Genomic DNA, 20,211 nt, shown 5'->3' with positions numbered 1-20,211 from the left:
ACCTGACCAACCTACGACCTGGTTTTAACGACCGGTCTGGCTCAGTCGGTAGTGACCCTGCCTGCTAAGCCGCGGTCCTGGGTTCGAATTCCGGTAAGGGCATTTATTTGTGTGATGAACACAGATATTTGTTCCTTAGTCATGGATGTTTTCTATGTATTTAAGTATGTATTTATCTATTTAAGTATGTATATCGTCGCTTAGCACCCATAGTACAAGCTTTGCTTAGTTTGGGGCTAAGTTGATCCGTGTAAGGTGTCCCCAATATATATATATATTTTTTAATAAGAAGACCTAACTAACTAACAAACTACTAATCACAATTTTATTCTACTGTCAGTTTATAAATTATCCAGTTTACAAGTATATGTATATGTTGTTGATGTCATGATTCTAGTCGGAGCTACTAGGACAAAGCCTGTTTGACATCCTACACCCAAAAGACGTGGCTAAAGTGAAGGAACAACTATCTTCCTCATACCTCAGCCCTCGGGAAAGACTTATCGACGCAAAAAGTAAGTTATTCAAATATCACTTTTTCTTCCAAACGGGTACATCATTTAGCGACCCCGCACACTATGGCCACTAGTCGCCACCACTAAACGCGACCACCAGTGATTTGGTCAGGTTCAGACGCGGCCACTCAAACGCTCGGTGTGCGCCGATGCTGTACAAAATGTATGGAGAAACGCGTCCGCAGCTACTAGTGGCCGCCACTAAGTGGCCAATGTGCGGGGGCTCTTAGATACCAACTTGGTTTAGGTAGTGCGTATTCTTTTATCAATCTTATTGCCTCATTGGCTTCATTGCATAGTGCAATTTTTCAATTTGCACTCATGGTGGCCTAGCGGTAAGAGCGTGCGACTTTCAATCCGGAGGTCGCAGGTTCGAAACCCGGCTCGTACCAATGAGTTTTTCGGAACTTATGTGCGAAATGTCGTTTGATATTTTCCAGTCGCTTTTCGGTGAAGGAAAACATCGTGAGGAAACCGGACTAATCCCAATAAGGCCTAGTTACCCTTCAGGTTGGAAGGTCAGATGGCAGTGGCTTTCGTAAAACTAGTGCCTGCGCCAAATCTTGGGATTAGCTGTCAAAGCGGACCCCAGGTTCCCATGAGCCGTGGCAAATGCCGGGATAATATGCGTTTACCATACACTCTCAATAGTCTACCTGTGGACATCCGTCTCGAACCAAACAAGCATAAATTTAAGAGAAAATTAAAAATGTATTTATTAAATAGCCTGCCATAGTAACCTGTTAAGTCCTAATTTTAAATTTAATTAGATATTTACTTTCTGTAAATACTTCTAATAATATACTCTTATCCTGCAGTCAAACTGTTAAACAGTTTTGCAGGGCCTGTGATAAATTGTAATATTTGTCGACTGTATAATAATTCAATAAATAATAATAACGCAAGGAGGATGATGATGCGTACAATTTGTCGTGACTAACTTTCAGTTAAGATTTCCAGTGTGAATAACTTCACTCTTTTTCTTATGGATAGCGGTTGCATAATATATTATTTTAGTATAGAGTGGCCAGTTACTGGACGCTGCCCAATAATTGGCAATTGATTTACCCTACGCCAAAGAGGATCGAGTCGAGTATTATTGACTACGTGCACGACAACTACGCCATCTACCATGTGAACTTCGAGCGGCAGTTGTCAAAAAATAGCATGTAAACAAATATATATTTCAACGATTTTTCGTTAATTTTAAATAAATTCTTAGCTTGATATGTATTAAAATGTCAAATATTAATATTAGCGCCATCTAGCCGAGCGTTCCCCAAAGGTATAACTTTGAGGTACGTTTTTTTCTTAGACCTTATCCGTCTATACGGAGTTGTACATATCTTTGCCCTACGCGAAACGAGTCTTAGAACGTATTGGTACCCATTTTATTTTCGCACCGACTGAAATATGTTTAAGCTACTTAGAGCCAGTTGCATCAACGACATTTGACAGACCCATCATCGTCACGCAGCAGACATCTATGGAACTTCCAATACAATAAAATTTAACGAACGCTTTAACGGTGACAGGCGGAGGGTAGCATAAAATACACCGAGTGAAAACATTTGTATCAAGGCCAGATGTTGTCGTTATTCCAGCGATGTTGCCAGTGAAGGCGGACCTGGTGACGGGCGCGTCGCGGCTGTGCCCGGGCGCGCGGCGCTCGTTCCTGTGCCGCATCAAGTGCAAGCTGGACAGCGACCCGCCGCCGCAGCCCGCGCTCGTCAAGGAGGAAGACTCGGCCAAGATGAGGAAGAAAGTCAACGAGAAGAAGTTCTGCGTTGTTCAGTGCACAGGTACGCTTCGATGTGTTCACCTCACCTACTGGTATCATGTACCGTAACGGCAGATTGTCTACAAATTGAAATGGGCGAGACGACTAAAAAAATAGTATTTTATGCAACAGGCGTTTAAAGGAGGTCAAAAAAGACGAGTGGCGTGGGTAACAATTTGAGGCGAAGCCGAAAATTGTTATTAAGACGCCACGAGTATTTTTTCTTGAATAACTTTCGTGAAATTCACACTGTTTCCTGTATTTTGACGCATAGGTTTGCACTGTCAGCCCAAAGCCATGCGTTGTCATGGTTACAGAGCCAAACAATGCGTTTTCAGTTTTTCGATACTGCGCGGTCTGCGCGCATGCACAGGAAGCCGGCGGACGCTGGCTTTGGGGAATAGATTTTTATGTAAGGTTTTAAAGATCAATGCACGACCCTGTAAATGACGAATTGGTTCGGGAGTAGAAAAACTATTTAATGCGTCAGTTAGATTAAAATAAAAATTTTGGACATAGTTTTTCTTTTTTCTCGTAAACGAAAAATGACGACGGTACAGTGCGTTGAAGTTTCGCGTGACGTCACGCCTAGGTACAATTGCTACTTAAAAGTGACGTCACAAGCCGCCACTCCAGAACTTTGATTCTCTGTATGTTTGTATTTTTTCATTAATTAGATAAAGCGAAAAAAATGTGTTCAGTATTTTTGGACGATCTAACTGACGGACTAAACAGAATGCCCTTTTATGTATGTAGTCGTCATCCCTATTCTTGTGTTACGTTAGAACAAGCAGACGAAGGATAAAGAGGGGTATAATCTTCTTGATTCTTAGTGACTGAAAAGTTGTGTTGTATTTTACTACAGTGATGTGTGCCTTCTAAATCATTTCTCACATATATTCCCAAATACACTGTATAAGTTTCAGTGCCACTTTTAGCAAAAAGAACGCACGCCACAATTTAAATATAATGATATTCTTAACCCGTCACGGGCCTTGCACATCATTGTCTTTAAAAATGTAGTGCCACCTTAAGTTTGAGATTACAATATTAGGCCGCCTGCACATCTGTGAGTTTTACTGCTTATGTGAGCGACTTATGCAAAACTTTAAAATGTAAATGGTTTTTGTAACCTTACGGTAAGTTTTGACTACTTTCGTAAGCTGAAAACTTTCAAGTGTAAATGGGTACGAGTTTGCTTACAGAAGCGACTCGCAGCTTATCGAAAGGAGATCCGAGGCTAACGAGTCGTACTCTTGCTACCGAGTTAGGCTGCTCTCATGTCACCATAGAAACACATTTACACGAGTTGGGAAAAAACTACAAATACAGTGTTTGGATACCGCACGAACTTGATAGACATCAACTAAACCGCCGTGCCGATATCTGCATACAACTTCTGTCTTTTCGCCGCACATTCAACTGGTTGGACCATCTTATCACTGGAGATGAAAAATGGGTCTTATATATAAATCACACACGTAAACGTCAGTGGCTAGCTCCAAACGAAAAAGGAATAGAGGCACCAAAAACAGAGCCTCACCCGAAAAACGTTATGCTGTCCGTTTGGTGGGATATTCATGGTATTATTCACTGGGAACTCCTACCAAGTGGAAATGACTGTTACCGCATCAGTATACTGTAATCAGCTTGAAAATTTAAACCAAAAAATCTGTCAGAATCGTCCACAGCATGCTAAAGTTTTTTTCTTACACGACAATGCTCGCGATTGATAAGTTTTGGACTTACGAATGAGTAACTAGGATGGTAGGTTTTTTCTTTTCAATTTTGCTTGCTTGCAACAGTGTAAACTTTCAGTAAGTTGAAAATCACAAAACTTCCGTAAGCAAAACTTACGATAAGTTTTTCATAGGTGTAAATGTGTAGATATTTCTTAAAATCGTAGAAGATCGTATCTCGGGAACACTCGATTATCACCAACCGCCCGAACAGGCTGTATTCCGCCCAGGCCTCTCCACCACCGACCACTTACAAGCCCTTAATCTAATTATCGAAAAAAGAAATTAAATATTATTAAATAAATATTATAGGACATTCTTACACAGATTGACTGAGGCCCACGGTAAGCTCAAGAAGGCTTGTGTTGTGGGTACTTAGCAACGATATATATAATATATAAATACTTATATACATAGAAAACATCCATGACTTAGGAACAAATATCTGTGCTCATCACACAAATACATGCCCTTACCGGGATTCGAACCCGGGACCGCGGCGTAGCAGGCAGGGTCACTACCGACTGCGCCAGACCGGTCGCCAGAAAGTGTAAATGGAACGTTATTTACGTAAGTATGTTACAGATGTAAAGGCTACCTTATGGTCTGTGATTGCAGGTTACCTGAAGCTGGCTGCGCCGGTGGAGGTGTGCGCGGTCGCGGAGAGCGGCGACGACGGCGACGGCAGCATGTCGTGCCTCGTGGCCGTCGCGCGCGCGCTGCCCGACCCCGCGCCCGCCGCGCCCAGCCCCCCCGCGCCGCCCACCAGGCGCCTGCAGTTCGTCTCCAGACACGCCACGGATGGGAAATTTGTCTTTGTTGATCAAAGGTACTTGCTACAAATATACTGCATAATGGTTTTCCATTGTATTTTCTCGGAAACCATATTTGGGTCATTCTTTGAAAACATGTCTTCTGTCTCATTCCCCTGGCCTATATATAAAATGTATTGAAATATAATAGACCAGGGGAATGATACCGCAGACATATTTTTAAAGAATGACCGATTTGTCATGCTAGTTCGGTCAAAGTTAGCACTTCTTGTACTGAGCCCATGAGTCTGACTAAAATAGCATGACACGTTCGTGAATTTCCGTGAAAATGACCAACGAGGGAAAAACATGTCGCACTACATCTGTAGATTGTTTTTACAACTGATCTGGGCTAGTCTGTAGTGAACCAGAGGCGAACGGAACTCAACGTAATGAGCGATGAGTTAAAGACCCGAATAACTGCGGTCAACAACTGTAATTTTAGCAGAGGCGTCCTACCCTAAGAATGGGCTACCTTAGTCACCTAAGAGCCCCATAAAATCACCCCATTTCGTCTCGTGGGCATCTTATAAGACGACTAAGGGAAAACCAATTGCGGCAGATATGCACATGAGCAAGGCTGGCCTGTAGCCAGAACCTTCCTCAAGTCGCCGCCGCCAACGCCGCAACCACAGAAAAAAAACTTGTCCAAACCCAGCCACCGAAAGAGGGTTGGACAGGAAACTCGAGGGTCGACTCGTTCCGACTGGCAAAAAATAAGCTTTGGAACTCGTCCCCACTATTGCCACATCTCGGCGCCTCTATTCCTACATCTCGGGTGTAGGGCCCGTATTTCAAACGGTTCGGCCGGCGGTACAAGGGGGGTACGGGCGGCGCGGTTTCCAAATATCCGAGACTCGATTAGTGTGAATAGCGCCATACTTACTCCTAGGCCAGCGAGACCTGACACGATTTTTATCCCGTCATGTCGGCTGGCAAAACGGTCGACATTTGTTGACACAAAATCGGTGTCGGGCAAGTGTGAATAGCTTCATATAAAATTTTCAGCCACCAGAATGTCCGATTAAAATTCGGACCGAGACCCGACAAGTGTGAACCAGCTCTAAGTTGACTCAACAATGTTTTTCCAGAGTGACACTGGCGCTGGGGTTCCTCCCGCAGGAGCTGCTGGACACGAGCCTGTACGAGTACGTGGGCGCGGGCGCGCTGGGCGCCGTGGCGCGCGCGCACAAGGCCGCGCTGCTCAGCCGGCAGCCGCTGCTCACGCCGCCCTTCACCTTCCGCCGCAAGGACGGCTCGCTCGCCAGGGTGCAGACGCACTTCAAACCTTTCAAGTAATTATTATATCTGCACCATCGTTAACCATGCCATAAACTATTTCAAGGGGGCGGTGATTGAGTATGGCATTTCGCTCGCATGTTTCGGTTACGCTCTTTCGCAGAGTGGAAAAAAGATATTTGGAATGTGAATACATTTTATTTTCAGACAAGCAATGTTTTCTTCTCAAACATGCAATGAAATATTGTCTTTACGTTCCTTAAAATGGGCTGGGAAGTATCGCTTTTTGGGCGCAACAACTCGAGAGGACTGTAAAGGGATTTCATATTATTTTTTAGGCCTAGGCCTGCAAAGTAACTTTTTTTTATAAAATATTGTCCTTTAGAGCATTTTTTTTATTTCATTGTATGTTTGAGAAAAGCACTATACATGCCTCGGCGTGAAAACGCATTCCCGGCCTCGTATCCCTATCCGGCCTCGCTCGCACGCTCGCTCGGCCGTATATACCCACTTGGCCGGAAATCCTCATTTTCCCGGCCTCTGATGTAATGTACTATTACACACTAAGAAGAAGTCTTTTGTCTCTATTAAAATTTCTTTAAATATGGCAAACGAAAAAGTGGAAGTCTACGAGTATTTTGGGAAACGATTCCTTTTGGCCATTAAACCTTAACCGATTTCCAGGCCCCTCCAATCTAGAAAGTTTTATACAAAATCCAACGCATATGTTTTGGCGATAGATTTTAAGGCGAGTTACTTAAAGGGCAATCTAATTTGTACCCTGAATTTAAAAACAAAGATCGGTTGCCCTGTTTATTCCGATACAACAAAGTGACTTATGCTTCCTCCTGTATCCAATACCGTGCCTACAAACATTATGTATCACACAGTTGCTAGCCTATGTTATAAGCTCGTGCCTGTAATATGGTCTGGTTGCAGGAACCCGTGGACCAAAGACATCGAGTACCTGGTGGCCAACAATACTATTCTGGGCGAGACCGACGCCGCGCTCCTGCCCGACTCGGAGCTTGGCTCCTTTGACGTCTATAAACACAGTACGTATCCGTGTGCTCGAGGGCTTTACCTATATAATAAGAAAGTACTATCCCCGTAGCCGAATGACATTTCTGCGACGCGAAACGCCACGGACATGTAGTCTGGCTCTGACGCGTCAATACGCAAGAGCGATAGAGATAAATAGCTACGAAAAAGATATTATTGTGAGCGTTGCGTGAACTTTTGTGCATTCCGCTACGCACATAGAAATAACATGTCATATAACGAAAGCCGCAAAAATATCGGACTTGGTCTATTTGATGAGCCATTACAGCGTGTTTCATATTTATGCGGCATCCAAAGAGTAACTCGTTATTGCAGGGGACTGTACGTACCGTGAAACCCCGCCTCTAGTCTGGCTTACCAAGTCTTATTAGTAAATTTAACAATAAGGCAGGTTCTGCAAAATTTCCTTAAATCTAATTGGTAGTTTTTTGCGGAATGTGCACAGAAAACTAAACGGTAATATCAACTCTTACAAAGCCAAACGAAATTAGGAATCCTAGGCAAACATTATAAATGCTTGTATTTAGGTCTACCTGAATAAAGTATCATTTTGAGTTTGAGATGGGGTATTCGATACAAATACAGTCTATTTTATTTTAATGTAACCTTAGTCTCTGTTGACGTTGCCATGAAACAACATACTTTTTGCCCGTTTATCGATCGAATATTATAGTTGAGACTTTTTAAACCAACCTAAATTCCATCCTCGTGAATAAGAAAAGAGTGTTCATACACAACTTTCTCAAGTGCTTGGGCCAGCTTGAAAGGTTCCAACTTTAAGTAACTGTACCCTTTAAAATAATACCTGTCTAAATTCGTTATACCTGAAGGTTAGCTCAGCATATAACATTAAGCTGCTGACTATTGGCTATGTGACTGACAATGCCGGATTTCGTCTATAAAAAAATGATTTATTCAGTAGCACAGATATTTTAACAACAATCAGGTTGGTGTCTCTTTTTAAGTATAAAATACCTGTATCAAGAGACACCGCTCCTCCATTAATTTATTGATTAGCTACAATGTTAATAATCTACAAGTATATCGTATCTACAGCAAGCATTGTACGAGTTGACTCCGCACATAGCCAATAGGTAAGTATGACAGTGTAAACAGGCCGAGTCGTATTTATCTGCTTGTTATGTTGTGCGTAGAGGCGAACGTCGGAGAGGCCGGGGCTTCGACCAACGAAGGCGCGAGTGACTTTCAGAGTGGGGTTTCAGAACTGGACCTGGAAATGCAGCGGCTGATAGATTCGCAGGTGGACTCGCACAAGATCGGCAGCGCCATCGCGACCGAGGCGCTGCGCCGCTCGCCGCCCGGCTTCTCTCCCGACCTGCCGCCCGACGTGCTGCACGACGCAGTCTTCTTGCAACAGGTATGTAAGCACACCTACACACACTACCACTACTATTATCCCGGAGCTGTAAGTTCACTTTTTTTTTATTTGATTTGATTTTTGATTTGATTAGGTCCTATGTACAAGGAGGCGCTTAAACAAATATACGATTTCTATCAACTTACTGAAATAACATTTGAATCGAAATGAAAGATTCTGCCACAGCACTAGTTTATTTAACACTGGAATGAACACTGTCATGTGTCAAAAAGAGGAACACAGCTCCGGGGAAATACTAATTTTGATATAATGAACGCCACGGAATATCATAATGATGAAAATGTGTGCCATTCCATGCTCTGGGATTAGTAACAAGAAACAGTCCCTTGTGCTCATTTGATGTAGATTGCTTAAAATAAAATCATTGTTCCAAGCTTACTCAAACATTACACCTCTGTTCTATGCTATATGATAGTGTCATATTACTTCATTTATCGAAACTACTTTCCTCAAAATGAAATGTTTCTGAAATGCCCGAACCACAGAATGCTATTTTTTTTCTCAAAATACCACATTCCCAAACTGTTTCATTTTTAGGGTTCCGTAGTCAACTAGGAACCCTTATAGTTTCGCCATGTCTGTCTGTCCGTCCGTCCGCGGATAATCTCAGTAACCGTTAGCACTAGAAAGCTGAAATTTGGTACCAATATGTATATCAATCACGCCAACAAAGTGCAAAAATAAAAAACGGAAAAAAATGTTTTATTAGGGTACCCCCCTATTAAAGTGCAAAAGTAAAAATTAAAAATGTAAAGTGGGGGCTGATTTTTATTTTCATTCAAACCCCAACGTGTGATATATTGTTGGATAGGTATTTAAAAATGAATAAGGGTTTACTAAGATTATTTTTTGATAATATTTACATTTTCGGAAATAATCGCTCCTAAAGGAAAAAAAAGTGCGTCCCCCCCCCCCCTCTAACTTTTGAACCATAAGTTTAAAAAATATGAAAAAAATCACAAAAGTAGAACTTTATAAAAACTTTCTAGGAAAATTGTTTTGAACTTGATAGGTTCAGTAGTTTTTGAGAAAAATACGGAAAACTACGGAACCCTACACTGAGCGTGGCCCGACACGCTCTTGGCCGGTTTTTTTGAATAGAGGTGATTAGGGAATGCAAACCGGTAAACCGGTTTACCGGTTTCCCGGTAATTTTGCCAAATTTGGGTTCGGTAAATTACCGGTAAATATATTCAAAAACCGGTTTTTTACCGAAATTTAAATTTACTTAAAAATTACTACAAAAAGCACTTCTGTCGCAATTTATTCATAAATAAACACTTGTAGATACTTCTGGTAAACACTCTATTTAGAAAGAATTCGTTTTCTCCACGAAACCGTTTATTTTTTGTGTAGGTAATTGCTATGCTATATTCTGGTATTGAAATCATGTTTGTTATATCTTACCCACTGTAATAGGGGTGAATGGTTGTCGTTTCATAAACGTACCTAAGTATGTCCGCCGACATGTTTCGTGTTATATGGAGACCCATCATCAGGCATGAGTTCTTGCAGCGGCTAGAGTCCGTGAATTGTTGCCTGCATTGTCGGTTCTAAGATAAAAAAAACCTGATTTCTATAAAACCAACAAGTGTGGACTGTGGACAATTTCTATCCGTAGTTGGTTTTATAAACTCCAAATTTAGACCCCGAATGAAGAATAAGACCATAAATTTACTCATTGTTATATAAATATTTGATTAGCTTTTAAGATAAGACCCCCTCCTCCTCGCATTGGTATCTTCATTGCTGAGGGTAGTGAAGTCCCAAATAGAATCAGTTTTATTCTGACTTTCTGTTCCGGTTCTGAAGTTAGGTGTAGAGGGTGGAAGGGATCTCATCTGTCCATCTTGCGACCTCGGGATCGTTAGCCATCAACCTTGCCAGTAATGATTAGTTGCTCAAGGTTGTGGCCTTTTTCCTTCCAAAAAATCCAAAATTCTACGTAAACAGATGGTTGATTGGTGTTGATTTTCAATTCGTGTAAGATAGACACATTTGTACGGAAGGCAGTCCAGGGTATTTGCAAAATCTTCATCTAGCACCACATCTCGAAAACGTCAATGCGGTTGCAGCCTTTTTCAGACTCCAACTCTCAGCTCCATAGATGAAAATGGAGAAGACTAGAACGTAAACCAATCCGGTTTTGGTTTTTCTAGAGATATGCGGTTCTCAGGAACCAAGAATTATTCAGATAATCCTTGTAGCTGGGACTCTTTTGGCCATTCCTATGCGTATTCTGATTTTTTTTTCCAGAAGAACCGGTATTGTCGATGTTTGCGCCGAAGTATATGAAGTCATCTACTGGTACTGGCCTAAGAGCATCTGTGTGTTGTATCTACTTACCACAATCCACCACCATGAGCTTGGTTTTTACTGTGGTTAATCTTGAGATGCGTTTCCAGACTGATGCGTTCCATTTTACCAGTGCTGTCAACCATTTCCGCTTCATTGGCGGCCAGAAAATTGGTGTTATCTGCCTATCGAAAATCCGTTATTTTAGTGCGCACCAATGATGAATCTGCCCTCCCAGCTTCCGCAGGCTCTTCTGATGACATATTCACCGTAGACAGGTGACGGGTAATCTTAGCAACACCTTTTACAAAAGTAAAAGGGCTCGAAGTTTCTCTGCCAATTCAGTTTCCTTTTTCAACGGAGTTTCAATTCAATGAAAGCTACCAAATGCTTGATGACAAAACGATGCAGTCAAAGGCTTTGCTATAGTCGATGAAGCAGAGGATCATCGAAGTACTGAATTCATAAGCCGTTTCTATCAATGGACGTATATTTAGGATCTGTTTGCACCTTTGCCCTAGACGAAAATTGCCTGTTTTTGCGGGATCTGCCAGTCCAGGATGTGACATAACCTGCTGTATAACACAGCACTGTTCTGGTGGCATATAAGAACCAGGGTCCTGTCCCCTGTAGTTGTCCTTTACGCAATTACAAATTCGTGATACTTATATGAATAATCTGTGATGATTTCTAGTGTCTTCTTCTTCTTCTTTACATCCTGTTACCCTCTGCTGGGGTGTAGGGCTCGAATCATATTTCTCCATTTACTCCGGTCTTGGGCAGTTTGAGTGACCTCCTCCCACCCCATGTCTAGCACCCTGAGCTCCTGCTGAACCGAACGACGCCAGTTCTAGTGTCTTAGTTGATTTTATCAAAGATGAGTGCTAATTGTAAGATTTAGCATCTAAAATGTATTTATTTTTTCTAACAAAGTCCTAAAACTGCTTTTTTCAAGAGATCATTAATCATATTTGTCTTTTGAAAGTGGTAGTTTAATGAACACTAGTAAGAAAACTACTTAATTATCGATTTTGACGGAAAATATTGATTTTAAATGAAATAAACTAAAAACCGGGAAATTACCGGTTTACCGGTTTTGCCGACGCTATGTCGGTAAATTACCGGTTTTGAAAAACGACCGGTAATTGCATTCCCTAGAGGTGATATATGTATGTCATCACCAATGGTCATTTTCTCACGTGTTGCTTATAAAACGAGTTGCAGATAATGTTGATAAGTTAATGGCATAGGTAGATACCACTCAAGCATAGTATTCAATGCAAAGTTTTTTTATTTGCCTATATGTATATGAGATTCTCTAATTTCATTAGTGCCTACCTACTTTTGCGCAGACAGTTATTTCTATTTATATTAATGTATAAGCTACTTGCATATCTAAGGGCCGGTTGCATCAAACCGTCTATCACCGTTAAAGCGTTAGTTACATTTTAGTACGGGAAGTTCCATAGACATCTGCTGCGTGACGATGATGTGTCTGTCAAATGTGGTTGATGCAACTGGCCCTAAGAATACTACTGCTATTGCTAAATAATGTTTATTATGAACTATATATACAGCCATCCCTCGTGGACAACATATTCGGCGGGGAGATGGGCAACTTGAGCCACGTGCGCAACAACGTGTCGCTGAGCGCGGCGGGCGGCCCGAGCCCGCCGGTGGCGGCCGAGCTCGCGGGCTCCCCGCCCTCCGTGTCGCCGCCGCTGCCCTCGCTCGGGCTCGACGGCAACGGCGAGGCCGCCATGGCCGTCATCATGAGCCTGCTCGAGGCCGACGCCGGCCTCGGCGGACCCGTCAACTTCTCCGGCCTGCCGTGGCCGCTGCCTTGATCGTTTCTTTGTTCTTACACGGCCGCTATTGTTTTTGTGGCAAGCACAATACCAAGAATCTTATATACATACTGGATGTTGCACGCCGAACATTACTTTGAAGCCAGAAAATTTGACCTTGAATTACGTCACGCCGGTCTTGCATCTCTTTCTTTAGGGTGTCCATGATTAAGCATACATTAGGGATATCCCGCGGAATTTGACGTATTACATCTCTCGACACAGGCTTAAAACCTTTGAACCTCCGTTTTGACAATATTCTCAGCTTGATATGATATTGATATGTGTTAAAATGTCAAATATTAATATTAGCGCCATCTATCTGAGCGTACCTACCCCAAAGGTGTATCGCCATCTAGCTCACCGTACCTTTTTCTGTATGGTTTTGAGGTACGTTTTTTTCTTAGACTTTATCTGTCTATACGGAGTTACATAAGTATTTGTCTTTTACTAACTGACACCTGTGTTTATTAAAGCATGCAATGGAATATATATTTTAGTGTTTTGGTCACTTTAAACCATCACAATAATATTTTGGTAGTAACTACTGGGAAAACTAATCCCAGTAGCTATCAACCCCCGGTGTGGTAATTAACAATGTGGGGGAAATCCCAGTAGTTAGGACAGGTAAAATTTCTAAATTTCTTTCTGTGTCATAATCTTCAGGCTTAAAGTGCAAATCTGCAAATTGTCGAACGCTCTGAAACATTTCCTTTTATCGGTACAATCGACAGCCAACAGCCAATGCTGCCTCCTTCCTTCATCTTTTGGAACACTGAAAAGTTTAATATTATTCATGTTAATTGTAAAGACATAAATTATATAAAGTTGGTATTATTATACTGTGATATGAACTATGAACATAGAAACCGTACCAAGTTGATAGATTTAGTTCCATTCAATAAGAGTAAATACCATGCAAGAAAAAAGATTGGTCACCCTAGTCGTAAAACCACACATAGCATTATTTTTCTTTAAAGGTCATATTTATCGTTCTAAACCTATTCGTGGGAATTTTGATATAATTTGAGACAATGAAAACAATATAATGATAAGAAGTAACCAAGATTACAAGCAAAATAGAAGAAAATTTATTGCCAGTGAGGTTTATGAACATTTTGGTAAAATAAGTACTTACTTGTGAAATTTTACGTCGGATTTCGGTTTCCATTTACTTCCACAATGGTTCACTATGCAATATATAGCTCAGAACTTAAGTAAATCGTCGAAAAACGTTTATTTTGCAAAATAAATCTCTGAATCGGTGAATGAATTTTGACAATTCTGACATATCGGGCATATTTTTTTATTATTAGTGTTCCCATAGTACGCAGGAGGTAAATACCGGAGAAATAAGGTTTTTGATTGAGTTTTTTTTTGTATAATACAAAGAAAAGTAAGTCAATTTGATTGAAGAATGTTTTATACGTTTTTTTTATTAACTTATCTGGCAATACATCACAGTGTTGGAATGAGATAGAACATAGGAGTAAAGGTGAATGAACCTGGCTTCAACTCATTGGTCGGCACGCACTATCCAGAGATATATATAAAATTCTTGCACAATACCTTTATCGTCTTCTATTTAGACGCTGCATGTCATTTCACAAGACCTGGCACGAATAGATGGAAACCGGCAACCTTCAAATCAAGAGTGAACAGGCATCTTCTGGGCGAGCTCACTCCATCGTAGGCCACGTCTTTGCCTTTGGCTAGTCTTGGCTAGTCAGCCTTTGGCTGATCAAGAGTAAGCCCATTTATAAAAAAAAAAAAGAATCAATGAATGAAAATATCTATGTGTGTGACAGGTTAACCAATAAAATGGTGGCTATTGACAGTTGCGACGGTATAGCATACAATCAGTTTGTTCGTTCCATTCGTGCCAGCTTTCATGAACCGACCTGTACCATTAGGTACTACATACAAACTTCTACCCGTGAGGGGGAGAACTTTGCAGCTAACTACAATCTTACTGACAAATCAACTGGCACTCAGCCCTTGTCCCTAAAAATGTAACGATAAAGGTATAGCGGATTGACAAACATATTTAACATATTTACATTTTACAGCATAGTCGTCGACTTGTATGTTAACCGTCTAATTAGAACCACAATAAATCTTAGTCAGTTTTTAAAGACTGCTCATACTATTTAAAGGTGAATAATTGAATATGTAGTAGTTAACTCTTATAACGCTGAACCCACTTATCTAGTATGAGTCGTAATACAATGAATAACATCGACGTGAACCAACTGAATGCCTGTAAAGCCCTTTACACGGTTAAAGGTGCATTAGTTATTCTATTATTATTGTTGTTAAATGTGTCTTTTGGGTACAATTAGGCATACACTAGTATACGAAAAATTGTTTCGTAAAATTATAGTTCAATGGACCACATTTCTGTAGAAAGCGAACAGCCTTTTTTTGTATTCAAAGTGACTGACAGATGTGAGTATCTGATGAAAAATTTAGTTGGTCGTTTTCGGCATAATAAGTTCTACGGTCTGCATAATTTGTGTCCGTCAGGATAGCGTGAGAGAGGTCTGAATAGTCACAAAATTTGCAACAAATAACTGTACCTAAACTGTACCTATAGCGAAGAAAACTGTACCTCAAGCAATCAAGCATTAAACATATATCAATAAACTGTACCTCACTAAACTGTCAATAATAACATTTAAATCACACGTGATATCGGTCGAATCAACAACAATTTGTTTAACTGCTCTCATATAATTAAATGAATGACATGAATGTATTCCAATCAATTTGCAACAGGCGCTTGTTTTCACGTAACACTATGTGGTAGATTACGCCGATCACGAATTGGATTATATGGCCACAAGCGGTGCTGTCGCTCGATCAGAGATGCTGCTTAAATCATCTGTAAAAATGCACAAGGCCTAATGGTGATGATTATATTTTAACAATATTATATGCATTACGAGAAAAACAAGCCCCTGTTGCAAATTGATCGGCAAACATACAGGTCATTTATTTAAGTAAATGAGAGCAGTATTTTTTTTACCGATATCAAATATTGATATTAATTAGGTACAATACCGACATATTTAATTATTTATTTATCTAATATCGAATCACAGCATTCAACACACACCACGAAAATTTTAATACCTACTTATAAACTTATTGTTATATATTTTTTTTAATGAATAAATTTTTTTATTGAAGCTTACATCACATGACAATTATATTATAATAAAATAAAAATTCAAATTAAATTAAACTAAATAAATCTAAAATTAAACTAAAGTAAATCTAAACACGGCCCCTGTGGCATAGTACCGAAGACGCTGGCAGCATTTCCTCGCTGGATTGTCAAGCTAATACGCTGAGCGAGGAAGCTGCCAGCTCTTCGGTCGCCGGTGGCGTCTCTTAGTCTCTTCGATAAGTCCTTGAAGAGACTCACAGCGCCAGGGCCCCACGGACCAAGGGTCTCGACGCCGAATGGAATAAAAACATATTCGGCGCCGAGACCGCTGTATTTTCCTACCTTTATTTTCTCGGCCGCCTCTGCTGCTGCCGCTGCCCTCACAGAGGTTCGGTGGAGATGAGACGGGGCCAGTGTGTCAACGCAAGTTGCGTCCCAAACCAGCACCCGTCCCATATTCCACGGAACCAACGACATCCCATCCGGTCTCTTACCGTCCGTCCTAGATATGCCGGTCGGCTCTAATAGGGCCGGCACATTGACTGACGCAAGAGACCGGCGGATCACGTCGTTGAGGGCAGCATGCCTCGAGAAGCGGCCAGCGCTTCGTTGGCAGGAAAGGCCGTGGTGCCCAAGTCGGTCAACCTCATGGCCACAGGGGCAGCGATGTTCCCATATCAGTTTTTTTCGCTATAGGTACAGTTATTTGGTGCAAATATTGTGACTATTCAGACATCTCTCACGACACCCTGACGGACATCATAATTGTCCTCGGTAAGCAAGGTTAGATTAATAAAAAATAGTACATAACTGACGAACAGCGGCGTATTGGTGACGAATTTCATCGTAAATCACGGCCTAGGGGTTGTTATAATTTATAATTATCAATTCGTATTTTTATTTGCTCTAACTGGAGCTTGTGCGTCGTGATTGGGTAAATATGTTTATTGTTTTTATTTTTTAATATTTTACTAGTTAGGACAGATAGATCATGAATATGTCCGGTTAACCTTGTAACACGGTCGTGTCAAAGATTGGTGGTACATACGTTAGGTTACTCGTAGTGATGGAACTTAGAAATACATTACACGAGTATAAAGCAAAATCAACTCCTTTAAAACTGACCAATAGAGAGAGTCTGCTGTAAGTGCTTGGCAATAATTAATCACAGATATTTTAAATCACTTCATTAATAAAATTGATGTAGATCATATTTTAAATTCATTTCCTGAATGCCTAACTAGCAACTCTAAAAGGGTTTCGAAGTCTCGCGCAGCTCAGTTGCAATAAAAGGGGGCGTATAATGTTACCATGGTGGAGAATATGAAAACACTGGGACCATTTGGTAACTACAGTAAAGTTAGTGTATGGAGGTCATCCATTTTAAAGATCAGTCACGATTGGTCTTGTCACGCCCGCGCCATGTAAATATAACAAAGTTTTGTAGCATTTTTTGACATATTTATCAGTTTTTTATGAATTTGAAGGTATTTCTAACATACATATAAGCATTACCATTTACTTAATGTATGCACATACCAATAAGCCATAAACTTTTTTTACTTTCCCGTGTTTACAAATCGTGCGAAGTAAATATAATATATTTACTTCGCACGATTTGTAAACACGGGAAAGTAAAAAAAGTTTATGGCTCCGTATATGTTGAATACAGAGAACTATATTATAGTTCTCTGTATTCAACATATACGGAACTCTTTAATGTCTTTAGTAAATTATTTGGATATAGTAGGTATATTATTAATAATTATTTTGGTAAATATTTTACGAGATTTGTTATTTCACCACAATTCCTACGTTAATGTTATTCGTTATTTTTTGTAAAATGAATTGTGTTAATATTTTAATTAAATCCCAGATTTCTTTTTTATTATACTATGCAGAAATCCATCAAAGTTTATGGACTAAATTAAGAGCGTAAGCTGCCAGACCTTCCTCATTTTCTCAAGGATGAAACTTTGTGATAATATAGAGTTCGTATCGACGTTTTGGTCTGCATATTACCTAACTCGGCCTGTCGGCCATTTTTTGCTACTTATATAAGGTTTTTTTTAAAGAGTTTTTATATAAGTGTTAGTAAATACTGTTAGGAATTGATAATCATCATTTCCTTACCATTTGCGCCGGCCGTAGCTTGAAAAAATTAGGGTAAGTTAGACTTTCAAGCGTCTGGTAAAAACTAGGTAGTATGCAGATATTAACCGTCGATACGAACTCTACATTATCCCAAAGTTTCATCCTTGAGAATATGAGGAAGGTCTGGCGGCTCTGGACTCAGTCCAATAACCCAAGACGAAAGTAATTTATACAGAGGTAGGTACACGGTCATGCAGTGTAATTTTGTCTTAACAAATAGCACTGCATATCGTCACTACTTTTAAAAAATCTCGTATCTCACGCTGTTCCTCAAAGTTAAAACGCAGTAAGTCTATATGCATTCCATACATACTTACTACAAATTTCTTTTCATTGACAGACGAAGATACAAGTTTTTTTAAAAGTAGTGACGATATGCTTTCACTGATAAGTGATTGTACTACTTAGTAATAGTGTCATAGATGGGTAGGAAATATTTTGTGTTCAACAAATTTTTTTTTAAAGTCTGGTATGTGGGAGTAGGTTTCATCATTCTAAGATTGTTTTGTGTAAGTAGGTGTAATTTATAGTTTGATAAGTCTACTATGTGGCAGAGCTACCATCTGATTTGTTTATATTCTTAATCAACTTTAGTTCCGTAGAAAAGATATAAAATTGATGGGAACAAGGGTGATATTTAAATAGAGTTATACTTACTAAATTGATTATGTAATATATTTTCATGATTTCGGTTGCCATTGTGCAATCCTACCTGAACGCATACATTTTGTGCAATGTTATGATATTAAATTACTAACCAATTGCTATTATTGTACATGAGGTGGAGTTTTATAAGAGACTGTGGTTAGATAGTCGGGTATAAGGAATCGATTTAGATAGGTATATTATATATACAAGATGAAACAAAAAATCGTCTCTGGAGTGGAGGGAAAGTGCCGTAAACCTTGATTTTATAGTATTTTATGCAACTGGTGGTTAAAAGAGGTCAAAAAAGGTGAGTGGCGTGGGTAACAATTTGAGGCGAAGCCGAAAATTGTTAATAAAGACGCCACGAGCATTTTTTGACTCAGTTAAACACCGTTGCATACAATACTTTTTCTACGACCAAGCACTTATTTTGAAAGAAAATTATAAATCAACAAATACCTACTTTCAGTCATCTTAGTTATCTAGTGGACCGCCTACTATTTTGAATATGCAGTTTGAGTGCAAACATGAAAATAAAACTGTCTATGGTATGGTTCTTTGAAGCCTGGCCACTAAGACGAATCGAGCCGAGTTGAGTCGAGTTCTCATACATTTGAATGCGATTCGACGCGTCGCCAATGAACGCAGCAGAAAACGAAGGAGTCTCGACTCTGCGAATTGGTTTGTTAAGTTGGTAGCAATGTATTTACTGAACTGTAACAGCTATATCGTGCTACTGCTACTAAATGTTTTCAGGGTATAGACTAGATAGACTTGTCCTGACATCTTTTATGTAGGGTTTTAAAGTTCTATGCGACCTTGTAACTCACGAATAACAGTACGGGAGTAGAAAAAACATTTTACTTAATTGAGACATTATTTTATATTTAAAAAGGAACATCTTCATTCGTAGTTTTTAGTAAAAACCTAACAGGTAAGGAACTTTCCCTCCAGGGCCCATACTTTTTTCGACACTGTCCACCTTGGATCCATCTGTTGATGATGGTTTCTGTCATTCTGTAAACATTCTCTAAATAAGGTAATCATTTTTCTGAACGAGTCTTACCTTAAAATCTATCATAGATTTTTTATAATAGAGTTAATAATGAATGTATTTTTGATAATATTTATAACATTATTTGAATCCAAATTTGTATCTAGTCTAGTTTTACAAATGTCTTACAGCGTCTCCTGTGGTCCCTATAAGCGATCTAATTACATTCGGCCGTCTTCATATGGCCACGGTGTCAGTTTAGTTTGAATACGGCATATTGATTGATCTACAAGGGAGCAAAGTTGTTATTTAACAGCACGTACCATTATCTATACCCGGGCAAGCGAAAGATTCTAATATTTCAAAACGCGGAATCTTGAGCGTTACGACGGTTTCAAGGCACGAAGGTTAAACTAATTTTGTCATCGAGTGAAATAGATTTCGCCACTCCTACAAAAGGAATATACTAAATCTATCAATTTATTGAACATTTTATGATCTAAATCAGTGTTTTTCAAAGTGTGGGTCGCGACCCCCAGGGGGGTCGCGGCACTT

The 20,211-nt window shown here is 40.0% G+C and overlaps 1 protein-coding gene across 4 annotated transcripts in view; it reads left to right on the top strand.

Annotated features, from left to right (window-relative positions):
* LOC125240544 (protein cycle) overlaps window positions 1–20,211 on the top strand; it is a 119,695-nt gene that overhangs the window by 76,721 nt on the left and 22,763 nt on the right. For 3 of the 4 annotated variants that reach the window (XM_048148448.1, XM_048148449.1, XM_048148447.1), the window contains 6 exons: window positions 398–515; window positions 2,120–2,317; window positions 4,653–4,863; window positions 5,938–6,141; window positions 7,025–7,140; window positions 8,302–8,525. In XM_048148448.1, the coding sequence (XP_048004405.1) occupies window positions 398–515; window positions 2,120–2,317; window positions 4,653–4,863; window positions 5,938–6,141; window positions 7,025–7,140; window positions 8,302–8,525 (1,071 nt within the window). Of the gene's footprint in view, window positions 1–397; window positions 516–2,119; window positions 2,318–4,652; window positions 4,864–5,937; window positions 6,142–7,024; window positions 7,141–8,301; window positions 8,526–12,418; window positions 12,814–20,211 lie in introns of those variants that run through there. The other variant, XM_048148450.1, reaches the window with a different exon arrangement.

Source organism: Leguminivora glycinivorella, chromosome Z (assembly GCF_023078275.1).
Source record: "Leguminivora glycinivorella isolate SPB_JAAS2020 chromosome Z, LegGlyc_1.1, whole genome shotgun sequence".
NCBI lineage: Eukaryota > Metazoa > Arthropoda > Insecta > Lepidoptera > Tortricidae > Leguminivora > Leguminivora glycinivorella.
Note: the sequence above shows the minus strand (reverse complement) of the source record. Positions and strands in the feature narration are given on the sequence as shown.